Source organism: Suricata suricatta, chromosome 13 (assembly GCF_006229205.1).
Source record: "Suricata suricatta isolate VVHF042 chromosome 13, meerkat_22Aug2017_6uvM2_HiC, whole genome shotgun sequence".
Classification (NCBI taxonomy): domain Eukaryota; kingdom Metazoa; phylum Chordata; class Mammalia; order Carnivora; family Herpestidae; genus Suricata; species Suricata suricatta.
The window spans coordinates 7637694-7657800 of NC_043712.1; the positions used below are offsets into that span (position 1 = coordinate 7637694).

Consider the following 20107-nt stretch of genomic DNA (forward strand, 5'->3'; position numbering starts at 1 on the left):
AGGGAATCTTTATCCCACACCAGTTTAATTGTTGGGTATGTTAGGTCCCTTAGCCCTTAATGCAAGGCTTCACTGTCCATTCCCGTGCACAGCCAGGGCCCAAAAGCACTGATGGGAAACCAAGGAATCTGACCTTTTAAAGTAGGTGGGTTTTGGGGCGCTTGGGTGGCTCAGTTGGTTAAGCATCGCCTTCAGCTCATGTCATGATCCCCCGCGTTGGGCTCTGTGCTGACAGCTAGCTCAGAGCCTGGAGCCTGCTTCCGATTCTGTCTCCCTCTCTGACCCTCCCCTGCTCTGTCTCTCAAAAATAAATAAAAACCATAAAAAAATTTTTTTAAAGTAGGTGGGTTTTAATCGCCACAGGAACCGGGAGAGCTGCCTTTAGGGAGTGGATTACAGGAGCACTGAAGACCTGTGCCAAGTCCCCCAGGAAACCTAAGCCAGAGGCCCTGGACTCAGGCCCAATGCTTACCTAACCCCAAACCTCCAGGGTTTATAAATGCAGACAAAGGCCAGGCCCAGCACCTTTCAAGGGAGGAAGAAAGGCCAACAGAAGTCTTGATTTAAAGAAAATGGAACTGTTCCTACTCTAGGAAGAGGTGCAGGACCCACCAGCCTGTGAGCCAGGGGAAGACAGATGGTGGGCTTCAGGGTGCTCCCACTTCTCCATTGAGAGGGATGCGCCTTGCTCAGGGGTTCGACTGGCTTCATCCTGACTCCTTTAGCCTCCATTCTTCCCTCCGGGTAGTTTTTAGTAGCAGTAGCCAACACTGGAACTAGATAGATTGGGCCTGTCTAGATTTTCCTATCTTGAACATTCTAGGTAATGTCTTCCCTTACCTCGGTGAGACTGTAGCATGTACTGGGCCTTAGTCTTTTCCCCTCACTTCCCCAAATCACTTTTGGCCCCATCAGAAACTGTTCATCCCTGTTCTTTGGTTAACAGCCCTTATTCGCACAGATAATCCTCCCCATATAGCTGGCCTTTAGGAAGGAACGGAGTCCTTCACTAACTGGTCACTTTAATAAGCCAAGGTTCCTGCAGTGCTCTCCACGTGCACCCTGGCTCACTGAACAAAGGCCCGTAGCTACTGTAATCTGAATTGGGTAGTTTATGCTTCCTGAAGAGAAAAGAAGCGCTCTTGACCCCTTCCACATACAACATGTAAAAGAAGGGGGATTTATGGAAGGTGCTCTGAGCCACAAGCTATAAAAGCCCTAGTCTCCAGAGGTTTTGCAGCTACCTGCTATGCCGGCCAGGTCCCCACCCACTTTGGGCTGTATTTCTGGTTACTCCCCAGCATGGAGTCTCTGATGTCTAATGAACGCTGAACTACACCTGAAGGCCTTCCCACACTGAGCACATCCGTAGGGTTTCACACCCGTGTGAATTCTCTGGTGCTGACTTAGGGAGGAGCTCTGGTTAAAGGCCTTCCCACACTCGCTGCACTCGTAGGGTTTTTCTCCCGTGTGAATGATGTGATGTCGGATAAGGGCTGAGCTCTCACTGAAGAACTTGCCACACTCGTTACATTTATAGGGCTTCTCCCCGGTGTGGGTCTTCTGGTGGATGATGAGGTTCGTGCTCTGGCTGAAGGCCTTCCCGCACGCGCCGCACTGGTACGGCTTCTCGCCCGTGTGCGTCCTCCGGTGGTTGGTGAGGTTCGCGCTCTGGCGGAAGGCCTTCCCGCACGCGCCGCACTGGTAGGGCTTCTCGCCCGTGTGGATCCTCTGGTGCTGGATGAAGGCGGCGCAGTAACTGAAGGCCTTCCCGCATTCCCTGCACGCGTACGGCTTCTCCCCCGTGTGCGTCCTCTGGTGGCTGGTGAGGTTGGCGCTGTGGCGGAAGGCCTTCCCGCAGTGGCCGCACTCGTAGGGCTTCTCGCCCGTGTGGATCCGCTGGTGCTGGACGAGGGCTGAGCAGTCACTGAAGGCCTTCCCGCACGCGCCGCACCTGTAGGGCTTTTCCCCGGTGTGGGTTCGCTGGTGCTTGGTGAGGTTGGCGTTCTGGCTGAAGGCCCTGCCACACTGGCGGCATTTGTAAGGCTTCTCTCCGGTGTGGATCCTCTGGTGCTGGACGAGAGAGGAGCTCTGGCTGAAAGCCTTCCCGCATTCGTTACACGCGTAGGGCTTCTCGCCGGTGTGGCTCTTCTGGTGCTGGGACAGGGAGGAGCAGTAACTGAAGGCCTTGCCGCACTCGCCGCACGTATACGGTTTGGCTCTGTGAGGCTTCGTGAGATCCGAGTTCTCTCTGAAGCTCTCCGCACGTGCTCCCCATTTCCGGGGTCTCACTTCTGTAGGAACTCCTTGTTGTGGAGACAGGACTGGTCTCAGGTTGAAGCTCTTCCCCAGCTCACTGTTCCTGGGGTCTGACTCCCCAGGGGGCATCTCTCTGCTTGGGTCTTGGAATGAATTTTCAGAAATGTCTTGCTCAGGTGGTGATTCAGACATAAGCTTCCAGTCTGAAAAATATTTAGAAAAGCATTTTCCCCTTTTGGTGGAAGGAAAGGCACTGCTGAAATACAAAAGGCTGATGGGGTTGGCCCGAGCTCTCCGGCAGACAGGTCTGATGCCCTCCCCCATACCCCACCTTCCACCGGAACACGGCTCACATTTCTGTTCTAAACCCTAAAACATTGACCCAGATGGCTCTTCAGATACACAAGCACGCTTTATTCCCTTTCCCAAAGTGCAAAGGGATGTACAGCGTTTTCTCTTCCTCAGATGCAGGGCTCCCTTATTTCTGACCCTTTCCTCTGCTTTGGCCAAATCCAGGGCAGTGTCCCTGTGTCTTCTTAGTCTCACAGTTCTTGGTGTGGTTTTGGGCCATGTGCTTAACAAACTTACTCACTTTAAAAAGCTGATGATCGGGGTGCCTGGGGGGCTCAGTAGGTTAAGCATCTGACTCTTGATTTAGGCTCAGGAAATGATCTCACAGTTTGGGTTTGAGCCCAGTGTCAGGCTCTGTGCTGACAGTGCAGAGCCTGCTTGGGGTTCTCTCTCTCTCCCCGCCCTCTCTCCCTCTCTCTCTGTTCCTCCCTTACTGTGCTCTCTTTCTCTCGCAAAATAAACTTAAAATAAAATTTTAAAAAGAGCTGATGACCAATGCTAGCAATATGAATATTTTTCACCTATCAAAACAGGAAGATTTAAAAAAAACTAATCCTAGGGTTTGGTAAGGGTGCAGCATCGTGAGATCTTACACACTGGTGTGCCTGCATGGACTGGGACAGCCTTTCTGGAGAACAATCTGGTTGTACGTGTCAAGAGTCTTTAGGGGCGCCTGGGGGGCTCAGTCGCTTAAGCATCCGACTTCGGCTCAGGTCATGATCTCACGGTATGTGGGTTCGAGCCCCGCGTCGGGCTCTGTGCTGACAGCTAGCTCAGAGCCTGGAGCCTGCTTCAGATTCTGTACCTCCCTCTCTCTCTGACCCTCTCCTGCTCTCGCTGTCTCTGTCTCTCAAAAATAAATAAAAAACATTAAAAACAAAAAAAGAGTCTTTAAAATGTTGACATTGGAACTGTACTTGTAAGAATTTATCCTAAGGAACTAATGAGAAACGACAAAGCTGTGTTGACAAAGGTGCTCACAGCATCATTTGTCAAAGGAAAGCAAACACCTTTTAATAAAGGAATGACCACAGTATAGCCAACTGAGGGATGCTACGTAGCAATCAAAGGTCATGTTTGGAATGGGTACATCCTTTTGCAGAAAGGTATTTATTAAGAAAACACTGGAAAGATACATAGTGTGAATGTAACCTGTGTTATCTTTGGGTTGTGGGATCAGGAGCAAATTTTATTTTCTTCAAGTGTTTACCAGTATTCCCACTGTTCTCTAATGTTAGTGTTATAATAAAAGTCACAAAAACCTTTTCAGAGAATATGTAGTGATTAAAAAAAAGACCCTGTAAATTATACTCAGCATGTACTCAGACCATGTAAATCAAGTTCAGAAAAAAGTATTACTGCATTTTGTTCTATGAAGAAGACGGAGGGAGCTCTGTGTGGTGGCATGATGGGGGAACTTGGTCTTTGTTTTCCAAATCTCAAATTAACATTTTACTAGAAAATAGTTATCTTAGTGTTTTTAGAGTGTAAGTGTGCTAGTGAGGGAGGGGCAGAGGGACAGGCTCCATGCTCAGTGCAGAGCCCGATACAGGGATCATGACCTGGGACCATGACCTGACCCAAAATCAAGAGTCAAATGCTCAACTGACTGAGCTCCTCAGATGCCCTGAAAAAAGTTATTTTAAATAGAATAAATGGCATTGCTTTTATAATCAGAAAGTAGGTATTAAAAAAAATCTTTTTAAGTTTATTTAGAGAGACCGAGACAGCATGAGTGGGGGAAGGGCAGCTAGGAAGGGAGAGAGAATCCCCAGCAGGCTCTGCACTGATGTGGGGCCCAAACCCACGACACCATGAGACCATGACTCAAGCAAAACCAACAGTCAGATGCTTAACCAACTTAACCACCCAGGTGCCCTGAGAAAGGTATTTTTTAAAAGAGGAGTTAATGATTCTTAACCTTTGGATCTCCCTCATTTTAAGAGAAACTTTAAAATGTGATCAATGTATATCTGGGACCTAAAGCACAGGGTCCCACACACCTGTCTCCTACACGGGGCCGTGCATGTAAGGGGGTGGACTTTTAGGGGGGCTATAGACCTGCTTTTCACAAGGGTCAATTCTCCTGACGATTCTTTGGTTTTCTACCTTATTTCTCAGAGAGAACAGCAAGGTCAGTTCTGGATGACTTATATTTGAATTTCTTTTTTTGTTTTTTTGAGAGAGGGAAGGATTCCAAACAGACTCTGTGCTGTCAGCATGCAGCCCAATGTGGGGCTTGAACCCACAAACTACAAGATCATGACCTGAGCCAAAATCAAGAGCCACACACTCAACTGGCTGAGCCCCAGGTGCCCCTATTTGAATTTCTATAGAGAATCCTGACCCAGACTGCTGGGGTTTAAGTCCGGCTCTGCTTCTCATGAGCTACGTAACTGTAGGCAAACTACTTAATCTTTCCATATCTTGGGTTCACTAGTTGCCAATCTACCAAGAGCACTGCAGCTCCCATTTTGGGTTGAGGGAGTCTCTATATAAATCAGTATTTGATCATATGTAGCTCTGACAGCTCTTAAAACCCCACCATCTATCTGAGAAAAGGTGGAAAGAAGAGGAAAAGTGCCATGAATAGCAGCAGTGGGGGACAGGCCTGGGCAGGAGACCATGTGATGCTCATGGACTGTCCTACCTCAGTCTGCCTCTCCCCGGGGTGCTGGCTCCTGCAGGAGACTAACGATGTCCGAACTGAATGTGCCCCCAAACAGAACAACGGATTTTCCCTTTGGAGCCAGTATCAGTCTTCCCGTTCACCTGCTCTGCTCAGGTCATGGTCATCCTTGATGCCCCTGCCCCCTCCCACCAATTCACTAGCACGTCCTACAGGCTTTAACACCCATATGCGTCCTGAGTCCTTCCTTACCAGTCACCACCCTCTCACCCTGGAATGTCTACAGCAGACTCCTAACTCCTCTGCCTGCTCCTACTTTTGAGCCCTACATGTATAATTTTCAAGCACAAAACAAACCCTCCCTGCTCCAAACCCTCAGTGGCTTATCTCACGTCAGTTAAATCTGAATGCCACGGCACAGCCTCCAAAGCCCTATCTGTCCCTCGCCTACCACTCGCCCAGGGTCTTCTGACTCTAATACAAGTCAAGCTCGTCCCCAATGCGGAGCTTCAATACATGCCGTGTGCCAGAATGTTCCTCCCCCAGACACTCACGCAGCTGGCTCATTCTCTTCCTTCAGACCTCTGCTCTAGTGTCGCCTCCTCAAAGTGGTCTTTCCTAATCCTCTGCCTACAGCAGCACCCTCCTCCCCCTGTATTCCTGTTCTCTCCTTCACAGCCCAGTCACTGTTCCTTATCCTGCTTTTGTCTCCTTCACCGGGCTCATCACCGCCCGATGTTAGATCAGCCACTGGTTTACTCATGTCTCACCAGGATGTGCACGGGGACTGTATCTTCGTCCTCTGTTGTACTTTCAGTAGCTAAAACCATTCCAGGCATTTACAAATGTTTCATGCAGTCTGTTGACCGAACGAATAATAAATTCAGCAAGAATGAGGCCGACTGACTGGCTGCACCTGGGGAGACGTTAACATGCACAACGGAAGTCCCTAAAGCAAGCAGTGAGGTGAGAGGGACTGTACAGACCCGGGTCTGCCTCCGTGGGAGGGCCAGGGCGGGATCACGGGGGCCGAGGCCAGCCCTCGGACGACAGCAGCGCCCGGGGCTCTGCGGCTCTCAGAGCAGGCGCCACACCGCGGAGCCGGCTGTCCGTCCCTCTAACGGCAGGACCTCAACTTTTCTCTCGGCCGATACAGCACTCCACAGCGAGAACCGCCTTTGCCACGCATATTAGTTTGTGAAATAAGATTTTGTTATTCGCATTTTTTTAGATAAAGAAACAGGCGACCACATGATTAGCAGTTTACTCTGGAGCCACGTAATCTGTAAGAAGCCAGGACCTGCCTGTCTTTCTGGCTTCCACACTCGTACCGGGATATCTCAGCGCGCGGACGCTCGATGCTAACGCCCTTTCCTAAGTTCTATTTCTTTTTTTTTTTTTAATGTATGTTTGTTTGTTTATTTTAATGTTTATTGATTTCTGAGAGAGAGAGACAGACAGACAGACGCAGAGTGCGACCTGGGGAGGGGTAGAGAGAGACACAGAATCTGAAGCAGGCTCCAGGCTCTGAGCTGTCAGCATCAAGCCTGACACAGGGCTCAAACCCATGGACTGTGAGGTCATGACCTGAGCTGAAGTCAGAAGCTTAACCAACTGAGCAGCCCAGGCGCCCCTCAAGTTCTATTTCTAGTAACATGGTGATCTGACCTCTCTAGGATCGTGCAACTCTCTGAGGCTGTGACGAAACCTTCTTCCAGAAAAATGCAGCTACTGCCTTCCCTAAGAACACAAGCCCGCATTCAGTCTCAGAAGCTCTACAGAGGGCATACGGCCCAGGAGAAAAGGCCCCGCCTGCCAGGTGCGGTGCTGGGTGGCAGAGGGACGCGAGTGAGGGAAGGAGCAGGAGCACTGAGGCTCCCTGTCAAGGCAAGACCTCGGCAAGTCTGAGAGGTGCCTGGGGTAACACTGAGGGCTGAAGCGTGGAGGGAGGGGCGGAGTGAGCAGCTCTGGATGAGGAGCAAGAGATAAACGAGGAAGACACAACTTTCCTTTGGTTTCTCCGGAGTTCTCCGTAGAGGCTCTTTAGGGAATTCTAGCAAAGTCATGCAGATGGGGAAGGTGGGGAGGGCAGCATCCAATTAAGGGCCAGAGAGAGGATAAGTGTAGGTGTCACGGTTGGAGGCTGGGGTAAAGGTGGCGCCTGACAGACTCACAGCAACGAGGACTTCCTCCCCCCAGAGCCCAGCGACCCCACGTGCGGCCACAAGCATCTCCCCGCCCAGGGGACGTCGTGAGGAGGGCGTGTGGAATAGTGGGCTTCTCGACCACACGGGCCTCGCTTCAACCCCCCGCCACGCCACTGTCCAGATGTGAGGCTCTGATAGTTTGTCTCTCTCGGATTTAATTTCCTCACCTGTATAATGCGGGTAATACTATCTACCTCATGGGGTTGTTCAAATAATCAAATCAAATGCACTTCTAAAGGGCTTTTGCTCCCGAGACACACTGACTGGTGTGCGCTCACTCACCAGGGCAGGTGCTCCTCAGGCCTCCTCCCTCCAGCACCCACGGGCCTTCTTCCCTCTGTTCCAACTGGGAGTTCATGCCAGGCTGGGAAACTGGAAGTCCTATTCAAGGGGGAAAACGGGCTTTAGAGACTTGACTTGGTACACATAGCCACCCCGAACCCAGGAGAGTGGAAACACACTAGTCGGGTCATTTATTTCTTTCACTCGGTAAGGATTTAGTGAGCACTCACTTGGTGCCAGGCACGGAGGGATGCAGCAGTGATTAACAGAGACACAGCGCCAAGGAGGGGTCAAGTCAGGGAGTGAAGTTAAGCCCCCAAAGCGAGGTACTAAGAACGACAGGCACTTACTGTCCCTGGGAGCCCTCCTGGGGGTAAGAAAACAGGGAGGCGCAGTCTCACAGAAGCAGAATGAAACTGCCCATTTCCCAGCCTGGAACGCGGAGACCTTACACGAGGGAGCCAGAAGGAACAAACGTTATCCCTCCTATGTGTCAGCAAACTGGACAGTGCCACTCAATGCTAGAAAGTGCCACAGATTTTCAGAACGGAGTAGATTCTAAATTTCAAATGGTTCCCTTACCCAGCAGGACCAAGTTTCTGGTGTTTCCTGGGCTTCCCTCCTTGAACCTGTCCCTAGGAGCAGGGATCAAGTGCCTCCACGCATCCTGGGTAAAAGCTACAGCCACACTGCTAAAGGGTGTGGATCCCTGAAACAACAAGCACATTCCTTTAACATTTATTCATTTTTTGATAGAGACACAGATCGAGCAGGGGAGGGGCAGAGAGCGGGGGAGACAGAATCCAAAACAGGCTCAGGCTCTGACCTGTCAGCACAGAGCCTGATGTGGGGCTCGAACTCACAAACTGCAAAATCATGACCTGAGCATAAGTCAGATGCTCAATTGACGGAGCCGCCCAGGGGCCCCAAACAACAAGCACATTCCTGCTCGCCCAGTGGCCAGGACAGAAGGCAGCCCTGGGTAGTTTAAGAAAAACATTTACTGATCACTTCCTTTGTGCCTCTCACTGTACTGGATACTGACACAGAGAAATAAGACTTTATATACAGAGTGCGTACATATTTGTATCTATATAAAAGTGGCTGGGCATAAACTAACAGGTGCTTGGGAAAGAGACAATACAGAAACAACAAAAACAGAACGTGTATGTTTATAAATGAGGAATCAGAAAGAACTGTGGAAGGTTCTTCAGAACGTGCGATAAAGGTCCCCGGGAACTGGGACGTCACACCGCACACAAGGAAAAGCAGACGTGTGCCTGGCCACCTGCAGCAGGTGCCGGGATGACGGAGAAGGGGTCCTGGGTGGAAGGCGCGGGAGGACCACAGAGGGGACGTGACAGCTGAGCGGGCTCAGAGGAGGGAGTTCGTCAGACTCAGGAGAAAGAGAAGCTGCTGAGGCACCACGACAGAGGCGTGGCGGCGAGGAAGTCCTCGTGTCTGGTGTCTGCACGTCCACCCACCACGCGGGCCACGCCAGGAACCCGCGGGTCGTCCTCCCCTTTCCTGCAGCAAATCGCCGCATCTTCATCCCCTCCCTCCCCAGGATCACTGAAGCTCATGCATTTCTCTTCGTGGCTCCGTCACTGCCTTATCTGAAGGCGACATCATTTTCCAAAGTATGATACATCGCTTGACCCCTGGTTTTGCCTGTTCTCGCAGCCCCACCTTTCATACTGAGAAATGCAGTACCCAGGACAGAGAGGGTCTTTTAAAACTATGAAACATTTAGAATATTTAGGTCATTTTATAATGGTCAAGAGTGTAAATCTACCGTAAAGATATAATTCTCATGAACTAGAAATAACAATATGAAATTCATAAAGAAAAAAATACTGTAGGAAGTTCAAGAACAAGCGTAAGACGCTACAGCTCCGAGACGTGAACTCCGCCTCTGGCGGCATTAGTGCAGAGCAAACAACGAAGCAGAGTGACAGGAGAGCTGAGCGATGGGACAGGCTGAGCTAATAGTGCCACCACACCCTCCGCAATTACACTACACCTGCGTGTTATGTGTGGGTTGACAAATGACACACTCTGTCCCCATGGAGAACAGACCAGCTGGACAGGCAGACAGAAACCAAAGTGACAATTCTGGAATATCTAAGAAAATAGGACCCACAGCCAAGCGCTTTCACTATAAACAAGGAAGGAAGAAAACAAATTAGAAATTCTACTTAAGAGGTTAAAAGATCGATTTTTAAAATAAATCTGACAAAAGTGAAGGCAAAAAACTGAGAAAGAAAAATCTGTTGTTAAGAGAACTGATAAGAAAATCCAAGAGCAGACTTTCTAAGGAAAAGAAACAGACCATTACCTAGTCTAGTCAAGTAAAAAGAGAAGACAGTTCCTACCCTGGTAGAACTATACAATGGAATAAGCTGGGAATGATTCTGTAAAGTACTCTTAATGAAACGGGAGAAATATCGATCAAATTCTGTGAAGTAGAAATAAAAAGAAAGTTACAAAGCAGGACATGCCCATTTGGGGAAAGTAGAAAAGGGAGCCTTATGGGGGCATATGGCTGGCTCAGCCGGTAGAGCAAGTGACTTTTGATCTCAGGGTTGTGCGGTTGGGCCCCGTGTTGGGTGTTGAGCTTGCTCAAAAATAAAATCCTGGGGCACCTGGGTGGCTCAGTCGGTTAAGCAACCAACTTTGATCTCGACCTAGGTCAGGATCTCACAATTCATGAGACTGGGATTTTCTCTCTCCCTTTTTTTCTGCCTCTGCCCTGCCTGATCTCACTCTTTCAGAAAAAGAAATAAACAAAACAACAAATCAAAACACACACACACACACACACACACACACACACACACAACTTTAAAAATAAAATCTTAAGAAAAGGAAAGGAAGAATATGCCTGAAAGGTTGCAAATGAAAATGTTAAGTGTTTTAATTCTCTGTGGGAATAAGGGTGAGTTTTTGGGTGTGTTTCCAGTTTTTCAGGTTTTCTACAATAAACACAAATTCCTTTTGTAATTAACAAACAGAAACAAAAACCTCTTAGTATTTGGAAGACAGACAGACAGACAGACAGACAAAGAGGCTGCCTCTCAGAGCAAATTTCAAACTTACATGGGTCCCAGCCGGGAGGAGACCAGCCGTCATGCCTTCGTGTCCTGCGGTTTCCTCGTGGGGAAGGCCAGGGTCTGGAGAAGGCGGCTCTGGAGGAGGGGAAAGAAACCAATAAGGCTTAAGAGTTACAGCTCCCCGAGCTAGAACGTCTCCCATTCTCACATTCTCACTCCGAAGGGGGTTCAAAGAGCACCGCCGGGTCCGGGGCACTCGTACTGAATGTGCAGACCTGTAGGGGAATGTAAATTTCCCATTGTCCCTCCTGCCTCAGAAACCCTATCAATTCACTCAGATGCAGAGAGTCGTGAGTGTAAGAGACTCAAGTAGAGTAAGTCCACCATTTACCAGCAGCGTGCACGTCACACACCCTTTCTATGTCTCATTTTTTCTCACCTGTAAACGGGATGATGATCCTTTGGGTGTGGGTTTTAAAAAGTTTTTTAAATGTTTATTTATTTTTGAGAGAGAGACAGAGTGTGAGTAAGGGAGGGGCAGAGAGAGAGGGGACAAAGAATCTGAAACAGGCTCCAGGCTCTGAGCTGTCAGCACAGAGCCTGATGCGGGGGTTGAACTCAGGAACGGTGAGAGCATGATCTGAGCCGAAGTTGGACGCCTAACCGACAGAGCCACCCAGGCGCCCCATGGATGATAATCCTTTGTAAAGATGCTGTGAAGATGAAAGAAAAATGCAGACAAAGCAGTTGGCACGATGCCTAGCAGGTAAGCACACGGTTGACAAATATCACCTACTGCTCAGTTCGCTGGGAGAAAAGAGCTCTGCAGATTTCAGACATTTACCAAATCAAAAGGGGTAATGACCAAGTGGGATTCATCCCAGGAATGCAAGATTGGTTCAACATACGAAAATCAATCACCATAATATATACCACAGTAATAAAAAGTCAAAGATCCACACGGATCATCTCCATAAACACCTAAAAAGGCCATTACACAAAATCTGACACCCTTCCTGATAAGACACACTCAAGAAACCAGGAAGAGCGGAGAACGTCTTCAATTTGCTAAAAGGCAACTACAGAAAACCCAGACTTACATCATACTTAATGGTGAAAGGCTGCAACAGTCCTCTAGGATCAAGACAAGGACATCTGCTCTCACCACTTCTATTCAGTATTATTTATACTGGAGGTTCTGGCCAGGGAAATTAGGAAGGGGCGGGGGAAGAAAAAGGAAGGCATCTAGATTGTAAAGGAACAAGTGAAATTATCAGTGTAAGGAAGGGCACCTGGCTGTCTCAGCGTTGTGAGTTCAAGCCCCATATTGGGTGTAAAGCCTACCTAAAAAATAAATAAATAAAAAAATAAAGTAAATTAGCCCTATTTAGAAAAAGAGAAAAGAAAAAAGTAAATGCTAAGGAATTCACAAAAACAAAACAAAACAACCTACGACAACTAAAAGGTTGCAAGATCCAAGATGGATACACGATAAAAAGACAACCCAATTGAAAATGGGCAGTGGATTTAAATAGACATTTCTCCAACTGTATTTCTATACACTAGCAATGTATGATCCAAAAGTGAAATTAAAAGAACAATTCCATTTGCAATTGCATTAAAAGAATAAAACACTTAGGAATAAATTTAACAATGGAAATGCAAGACATGCGCGTGAAAAGTTACTGAACACTGCTGGAATAACAAAAGACCGAAATAAACGGAATGATGCCCCATGGATTCGTGAATTGGAGCACAATGACGTTGGGATGGCGATACTCACCAAGTTAGTCTACAGAATTATACAACCCCTACAGAATTATGCAAAAGCCCAGGGGACTTTTTAATAGAAACTGAGTAAGCTGATCCTAAAATTCATCTAGAAATGCAAAGGACCCAGAAGAGCCAAACAATCTGGAAAAAGAACAACACTGGAGAACTCACATTCACAGTCTCAAAACCTTCTTCAAAGCAACAGTAATTAAATGGTGTGGTCCTAGTATGAAGATAGAAAATACAGATCAGTGGAGAAGAACTGAGAATCCAGGAATTAGATCCATGTATTTGTGGGCAACAGATTTTTAAAAAGAGCGCCAAGAAATTAAATGGGGAAAGATTAATCTTCAAAAAGATGATGCTGGGGAGGTGCCCAGGGGTCTCAATCAGTTGGGCGTCCAACTTCGGCTCAGGTCATGATCTCACAGTTCGTGGGTTTGAGTGCCGAGTCGGCTCTGTGCTGACAGCTCAGAGCCTGGAGCCTGCTTCAGATTCTGTCTCTCTCTCTCTGCTCTTCCCCTGCCTATGCTCTGTCTCTCAAAAATAAATAAATGTTAAAATATATTTTAAAAAATCTTTAGTACCTCTGATGAGGCAACGGTTTCATAGATATGACACCAACAGCACAAGCAACAGAAGAAAAAAATAAACTGAATTTCACCAAAATTAAAAACTTGTGCTTCAGAAGGCATTATCAAGAAAGTAAAAAGTATAAGCACAGAATGGCAAAAATATCTGCAAGTCATTTACCTTCTAAGCGTCTAGTATCCAGAATATTTAAAGAATTCTTACATCTCAACAACAAAAAGACAAACAGCCCAATGAAAAAGTAGGCAAAGGATATGAATAGATGTTTCTTTCAGCAAGATATACAGCCAGGGGGGCCTGGGGGCTCAGTCGGTTAAGCGTCCGGCTTCCGCTCAGGTCAGGATCTCACAGTTTGTGGGTTCGAGCCCCGCGTTGGGCTCTGTGCTGACAGCTCAGAGCCTGGAGCCTGCTTCTGATTCTGTATCTCCCTCTCTCTGTCCCTCCCCTGATCGCGCTATCTCTGTCTCTCAAAAATAAATAAAAAACAGGAAGATCACTGGGTGTTGTATGGAAAACAATTTGACAATAAAATATTTAAAAATAAATAAAAACATTAAAAAAATATACAAACAGCCAATAAGGACATGAAAAGATATTCAACATTGCCAGTCATTTGAGAAACGCATATCAAACCATTATGAGATAGATATTTCACACCCGCTAAGATGGCTACAATAAAAAAAGATGGAAAACAAGTGTTGATGAGGATGTGGAGAAACTAGAACTCTCACACATTGCTACTGGGATTGTGCAGCGAGCGGTCAGCCACTGCGGAAAAGTTTGACAGTTCCTCAGAAAGTTAAACAGAGTTCCCATTTGACCCAGCAGTTCCTCTCCTAGATACACACATTCACACCAAAACTCAGGCACATGTTGTCATAGCAACGTTATTCATAACAGCCGATACTGAGAAGCAAAATGCAGCACATCAATATAATGAACTATCATTCAGCCATAGAAAGGAATGAAGCACATTCGTGTTACAACACAGATGATCCTTGAAATATTATTCTAAGTGAAAGATGCCAGACACGTATGTTGTATGATTCTCTCTTTTTGTGGGTCCTTTTTAAAGTTTATTTTGAGAGAGGGAGGGTCCGCGCTGTTAGTGCAGAGCCTGACATGGGGCCACATCGCACGAACCTGAGCCGAAATCAAGAGCCGGACACTTGAGACTGCGTCACTCAGGTGTCCCTGTATGATTCTATTTTTATGAAATTCCAGAAGAGGCAAATCCAAAGGAACAGAAAGTAAAAATCCGCAGAGACTGGGGGAAGAGGGAGTGAGGAGCAATGGTTAATGGGTACGGGCTTCTTCGGTTGGGGGAGGGAGGGGTGTGATAAAAAATGTTCTGGAATTAAGTACTGGTGGTGGCTGTACAACCTGGTGAACTAAAAGCCACTTTATTGTAGACATTAAAAAAGTAGTCCATAGGCCTGGATACTGGTCTTCGTACAGACCTTATGTTACTGAATGGGACCCAACTCCATTGGACCTTAATGTCCCCTCTGGTAGTACCAGGAGGATGATAACCATCCTACTTGCTGTTCCCAGGTCTCTGGGGGAAGGCAACGCAACATGCCGGATGTGCACTTGAAAAATTACAGACCAATACAGGGGCCCCTTGATCTACGGGAGGATGGCACAGGCCTCCGTGGTTAAGATTACACACACGTTTCTTCTGTTGTATAAATTGTTCAAGATGCTTTCAAAAACGCTATTTCATTTGATGCTTACAGCTAGTTTTAGAGGTAAACAAGGTAGTTAACGTTATTTTGCGCTTCCCTCCATGAAGAAACGCGCGTTAAAACACCTAACCGATACCCAGTGCTTAAACAGGAACGCTTCTGATTCCAAATCTCCAGTATCCTTTTCGACTTCACAGAACTGTGTTGAATCGGCCCTCAATCTCATGTGGAGCCAGTAGGCTCTTGTTCTGAGAATTTCTGGCTGTTCAAGGCCGGCTGGAAGACTAGAAACAACAAAATGGGTTTCCCATTTTCCTTCCCAGGGCCCACTGATTTCAACTTTCAAATGCCAATGGTGGATCAAGCAGACGGGGGAAAAGTAGGGTACTCAGGGCTTATTCAGGCCTGAGAGCCTCCAACTTTCTTGACCCTAGAATTCTCGACTCAAAAAAGGATCGTCCCCAGCCCCTTGTGGAAAGAATAACCGCAGAGTTCTGGTCCCGGTCACACAGCGGTATTAGTGGGCAAGCTGGAACAAGAAGCCGGATCTCCTGCAAACCGCTCCGTCCACACCTCCTTTTTACCTCCTTCCTCCAGCATTTGGATGCCACCTCGCGCCACCACCTCCTGGCAGTCCTCTGAGCCCCAGCCGCGCTCTGCAGGCCTGCTCTGCCCGCCCTGGGCTGGGCTCTCCTCTCCGGCTTCTGCCGTCAGACGCCGGGTCTGGCCCTGGGAACTCCAGTCGGGCCTGTCCGGCCGGGTCCCTGTCTCCCCAGTGGCAGCCACGACTCGCGGCTGGGGAGCCTGTGGCGCGACCACCGACTTGGTCTCAAGCAGAAGGCGGCGTGGAGAAAGCCGCCGCCGGCTACCCGAGAACGCCCCCGGCTACCAGTGCGAGCTCAGAAATCTTAGCCCCGGGCATTGCTAGACGCCAGAGCCAGCTCGCGCGCCGAAGAGGACGCACTCCGATACCGTCACTTCCGGCCATGCGTACGGACCTCCCCGCCCCAACCGGACTCCACTTCCCAGAAGTCTCCGCGCCCAGCTCCTGACCAGAACATTTTTCGCTCTCGGTGCCAGATATGTGACCCGCACACCCTTGTGAACCATCCTTCCCAGAGAGGCGCCGTCTGTTCCTGCTTCCGGAATCTCTTTTCCGACATGCTTGGTTCACATTCCTTTCAGGTTCACCGGAATTCCACTGCTGGGGCTCGAAACCGGAAGCAACTTGGCCGCGAAGGATCCTGGGAGCTGTGGTTCTAGCGCAGGCACAGACTTAACACTGGTGCTGGATGCTTGATTTATGCTCATTTCTCCTCCCTGGTTCAGCGGTCTCGGGATACTGGGTCCTGGGAATCTTCTGGGAACGCGGCCTTCATTCACCTCAGGGCCCAATCCCAGCCACCTTTACGGCCCTCTTGAGCAGTACCGAAAATCTGGGAAGAGTAAAGGAAAGGAAGGCCCCTCAGTGTGAACAGGGCAGCCACAGGTGGTGCCCTGGAACTCTCAAGAGTATAAAAATCTACCATCATATCAAGGATATAAAAAATTACTTCTTCAGTAATTTCAGGGGCAGAAGCCCTGAATAATGTTAATAGTGTTCCATTAGCACTATTGCGGGAGGAGATTCCTAAGTATTCTATCATTTGGAGGCTTCTGCACTATGCCAGAGGAAATTTCCATGGGCTTTCGCAGAGCACTGGTGACATTTCCACCCTCTTGCCTGTTGAAAAGTATTCACTACTCAGGCAATTTTCTGTTAATTCCGTTTTGAGGCACTTTGACGTTAAGAAGATGAGAATGTGTTACCTGGGAAGCAGAAACGAGTTTGGGGGGGGTCCTAAGGTCTCTTTTCATACTGTCTGTCCCTTTCAGCCACAGCGGGTAGCGTTTTTGTCAAAAGAATTAAAGTTTGTGGAGCTTGTGTGAATCTTACTGGGATTCACTCAATTAGCCAAGCCACACCCACAGATCTCTTTGAGATAACCTTTTCTCTATATCGGGCTGATGCAAATTTGGGCTTACAACCAGTGGAGGCCAGAAGACAAAGATGGATGTCCTTGGGCTAAAATCAGGATGTGGGCCCGGTTACGTTTCTTCTGGAGGCTCTAGGGGAGAATCTGTTTTTTCCAGCTCCCAGAGGCTGCCTGCTCTCCTTGGCTCCTGGCTCCGCCCAGTTGGGGCTGTTCTGCCTATTGCCCCCAGGCCCATCAGGCGCTAACCCCATAATGGCCAAAATTTTGTAGCGGTTTTCCTGCCTTAGTCTTGGGATCCCATCCGGGGCCAATGGGAGGAAGCAGAGCGCTTCGCTCTTCAACTGATGCAATTCCACCCGTGGCCACTGGGTGGCGTTAGGGCATGCCTTGCCTCAAGAATGCAGAAGCGAGGATTCTCCTGGAAGTTGTTCTGGGGGCAGGGACTGGACATGGGGTGGGTGTGGGGGATTGTGCAGACTTCTACTTTGGGAGGGGTGAAGCACAGCTGTTGCTGCTACACCTGTCTTTTAGGGATGTTCCTTCCTGCCTTCCATGGTCCTGTGCCTGACGGTGCTGGGCTGGGCTTCTGGGGCAGACTGGAGACTGGGGCTGGCTCTGGTCCCTGAAGCATCTTGTGCTCTGAAGAGAAGGCCCCAAGGAAGTCTTAAGGGGGCCTCCGAAGAGTGAGTGTGACCACAGTCGTTGGTACCTGTTAGTGGATGCTGGTAGCAATCAGTGATGGTCTGAGTAGGAGATGCTGAGGCATCGGCATAGGAAAGAGAATATAAAAACGTGTAAAGATTTCACGTGTCCCTTTGACGCACCCCTTGAGCATCCCCCCTTGCAGGCAGCTCCCAGCGTTGTTTCACCACAGCCTCCCATCCACGCCTGCACGGCCTCACCAGCAGCAGCAGCTACCGTCCATTGAGCACTTAGTCTGTTCAAGGTGCTTTTCGCACGTCTCTCCTTTCATCCTCACAACCTCGTGAGGAAGACAGCGTCATCAGGCCCATTTTACACATGAACAAGCTGAGGCTTACAGAGGTTAAAGGACTTGTCCAGGTCACACAGGCAGAGAGTAATATAACCAGAATTTGAACTAAGCCCACTGCCTCTTACCCCACCATGCTGCCCTGGCTCCTGGACCCTGGGTTATGGAGGAAAGAGACCAAGGTAGAGTTGAAGCCACAATGACCTTCTCCTTGCCCACAGTTTAACCATCTCCATTTCCATCATCGCCATCACCCCCATCTCTACCTCACCCCCATCTCTACCTCGCCCCCATCTCTGTCTACCTCACCCCCATCTCTACCTCACCCCCATCTCTACCTCACCCCATCTCTACCTCGCCCTCATCTCTACCTCGCCCTCATCTCTACCTCGCCCTCATCTCTACCTCGCCCTCATCTCTACCTCGCCTCCATCTTTCCCACATCACCTCCTTCTCCATTTTCTGTCTTCATCTCTATCACCATCATCTTTCTCATCTCATTCTCTCATCTGCCAACTCTGTTTCTCACCCTCCTCTGACTCTCTATGTAATAGCAGAGTTATCAATAAGCAGAACACTAGAACAATCTAAACGCGGAGCAATGTGAGGCTGCTTTAAGTTCTGACGTTTACACAAAAGATCCTCTTAATTTGTTGAACTTAACAAATATGTAAGCACCTGCTCTTTGCTGCACACTGTGATTCCAATGGCAAACAAATACTACATCATCGTTAAAAGAACAAAGAAAGCTTTCATTTCAAGCAGGTGGACAGAACTTACGCATTGCCCCTTCCTCTTCCTCGAGTTCCCACTGGAATGACAGTGACGATGTATAAAGACGTAAAAAACCATAACAGAACTGAGTACAGGTGCAGGCGTGGGGGGCACATGCCAGCCCCTGCAATTAAAACCCCTTCATATTTCATTCCTAAATATGGACAACCAAAGCTCACCAGATACCTGAGATAAAACAGCAGCATAAGAGAGAAGGATTTCTGGAGGAAATCAGAGAATAGAAGACAATTTTCAAAAAGGTACAAATGTGCAAATACTCTTACCCCTAACAGTGCATACGGAGTGTTGTTGAGGGTGTGGAACAGCCGGAACTCCCGGACGCTGCTGACGGGAGTGCCAAATGGTACCACCGCTTTGGAAAGCAGTCCGGCAGCTTCTTGCCACAGTGAAACCAACTTACCTAATGGCCCGGTAGTTCCTCTCCGTGCAGAGATGTGTGCAAGTGCTCACAGTGGCTTTCTTCACGATCGCCCCAAATCGGAACTGGTCCAAATGCATGATGGGACCCTACTCAGCAGTAAAAAGGACGCTGATGCACCCAGCATGGATGAATCCTAAAAGCGTTCTGCTAACTCAGAGAAGCCAGCCTCAAAATACTACAAAATGATAGGATTTTTGTAAAAGTCTAGAAGAGGAGGAGCGCCTGGGTGCCTCAGTTTGTTAAGCACCCGACTCTTGATTTCAGCTCAGGTCATGATCTCACGGGTCATAGGATGGAGCCCCACAAGCCAGCTTGGGATTCTCTCTCTCCCTCTCTCACTGCCTCTTCCCCCACAGGTGCGTGCATGCTCTTTCTCTCTCTCTCTCTCCCTCAAAACATACATTTAAAAAAAAATCTTAGAAAAAGCAAAATTGTAGGGAGGAGACTGCAAAGGGACACGAGGGAAACATTTTGAGCTGATAAAAATGTCCTGTATCTTGATTGCGGTGATGGGTACGTGGCTGTGTAACTCCGCCTCAGTCAGCAATGTTTTCTATCTCTGGTTGTTGACTTTGAGGGCATATAAACAATGCCTTAGTAAAGTCTTTTTTTTAATTTTCTTTGCCTGGATTAAAAAAATTTTTTAATGTTTTTTATTTATTTTTGAGAGAGAGAGAGACAGCATAAACAGGGGAGGGTCAGAGAGAGAGGGAGACACAGAATCCAAAGCAGGCTCCAGGCTCTGAGCTGTCAGCACAGAGCCCGACGTGGGGCTCAAACCCACGAACTGTGAGATCATGACCTGAACTGAAGCTGGACGCTCAACCAACTGAGTCATCTAGGTGCCCCAGTAAAGTCTATTTTTAAGAGTGAAAATATGGGGGTACCTGGGTGGCTCAGGTTGGTTGAGTGTCCAACTCTTGATTTCAGCTCCGGTCATGATCTCACAGTGATGAGATTGAGCCCTGGGCGCAGAGCCTGCTTGGGATTGTCTCTCCCTCTCTTTCTCTGCCCCTCCCCAACTTGCGTGTGCACACATTCTGTCTCTCAAAATAGTGTTAATAAACATTAAAAAAAAGTAAAAATATGTT

At 48.4% G+C, this 20107-nt stretch overlaps 1 protein-coding gene across 4 annotated transcripts; it reads right to left on the reverse strand.

Annotated features, from left to right (window-relative positions):
* Positions 1-329: 329 nt before the first annotated feature.
* Positions 330-15790, reverse strand: ZNF79 (zinc finger protein 79). 4 transcript variants are annotated; one of them, XM_029921128.1, is made up of 5 exons: positions 15418-15790; positions 10828-10916; positions 8311-8437; positions 7729-7827; positions 330-2462 (listed from the first exon to the last, which is right to left on the reverse strand). In XM_029921128.1, exons 1-5 carry the CDS (start codon positions 15431-15433, stop codon positions 1291-1293), a joined length of 1503 nt encoding a protein of 500 aa, XP_029776988.1. In that variant the 5' UTR covers positions 15434-15790; the 3' UTR covers positions 330-1290. The 4 variants fall into 4 exon arrangements, with proteins under 4 accessions (XP_029776988.1, XP_029776989.1, XP_029776990.1 ...); XM_029921129.1 differs by lacking the exon at positions 15418-15790 and adding an exon at positions 15295-15402; XM_029921130.1 differs by lacking the exons at positions 8311-8437; positions 15418-15790 and having other exon boundaries at positions 10828-10914.
* Positions 15791-20107: the final 4317 nt, after the last annotated feature.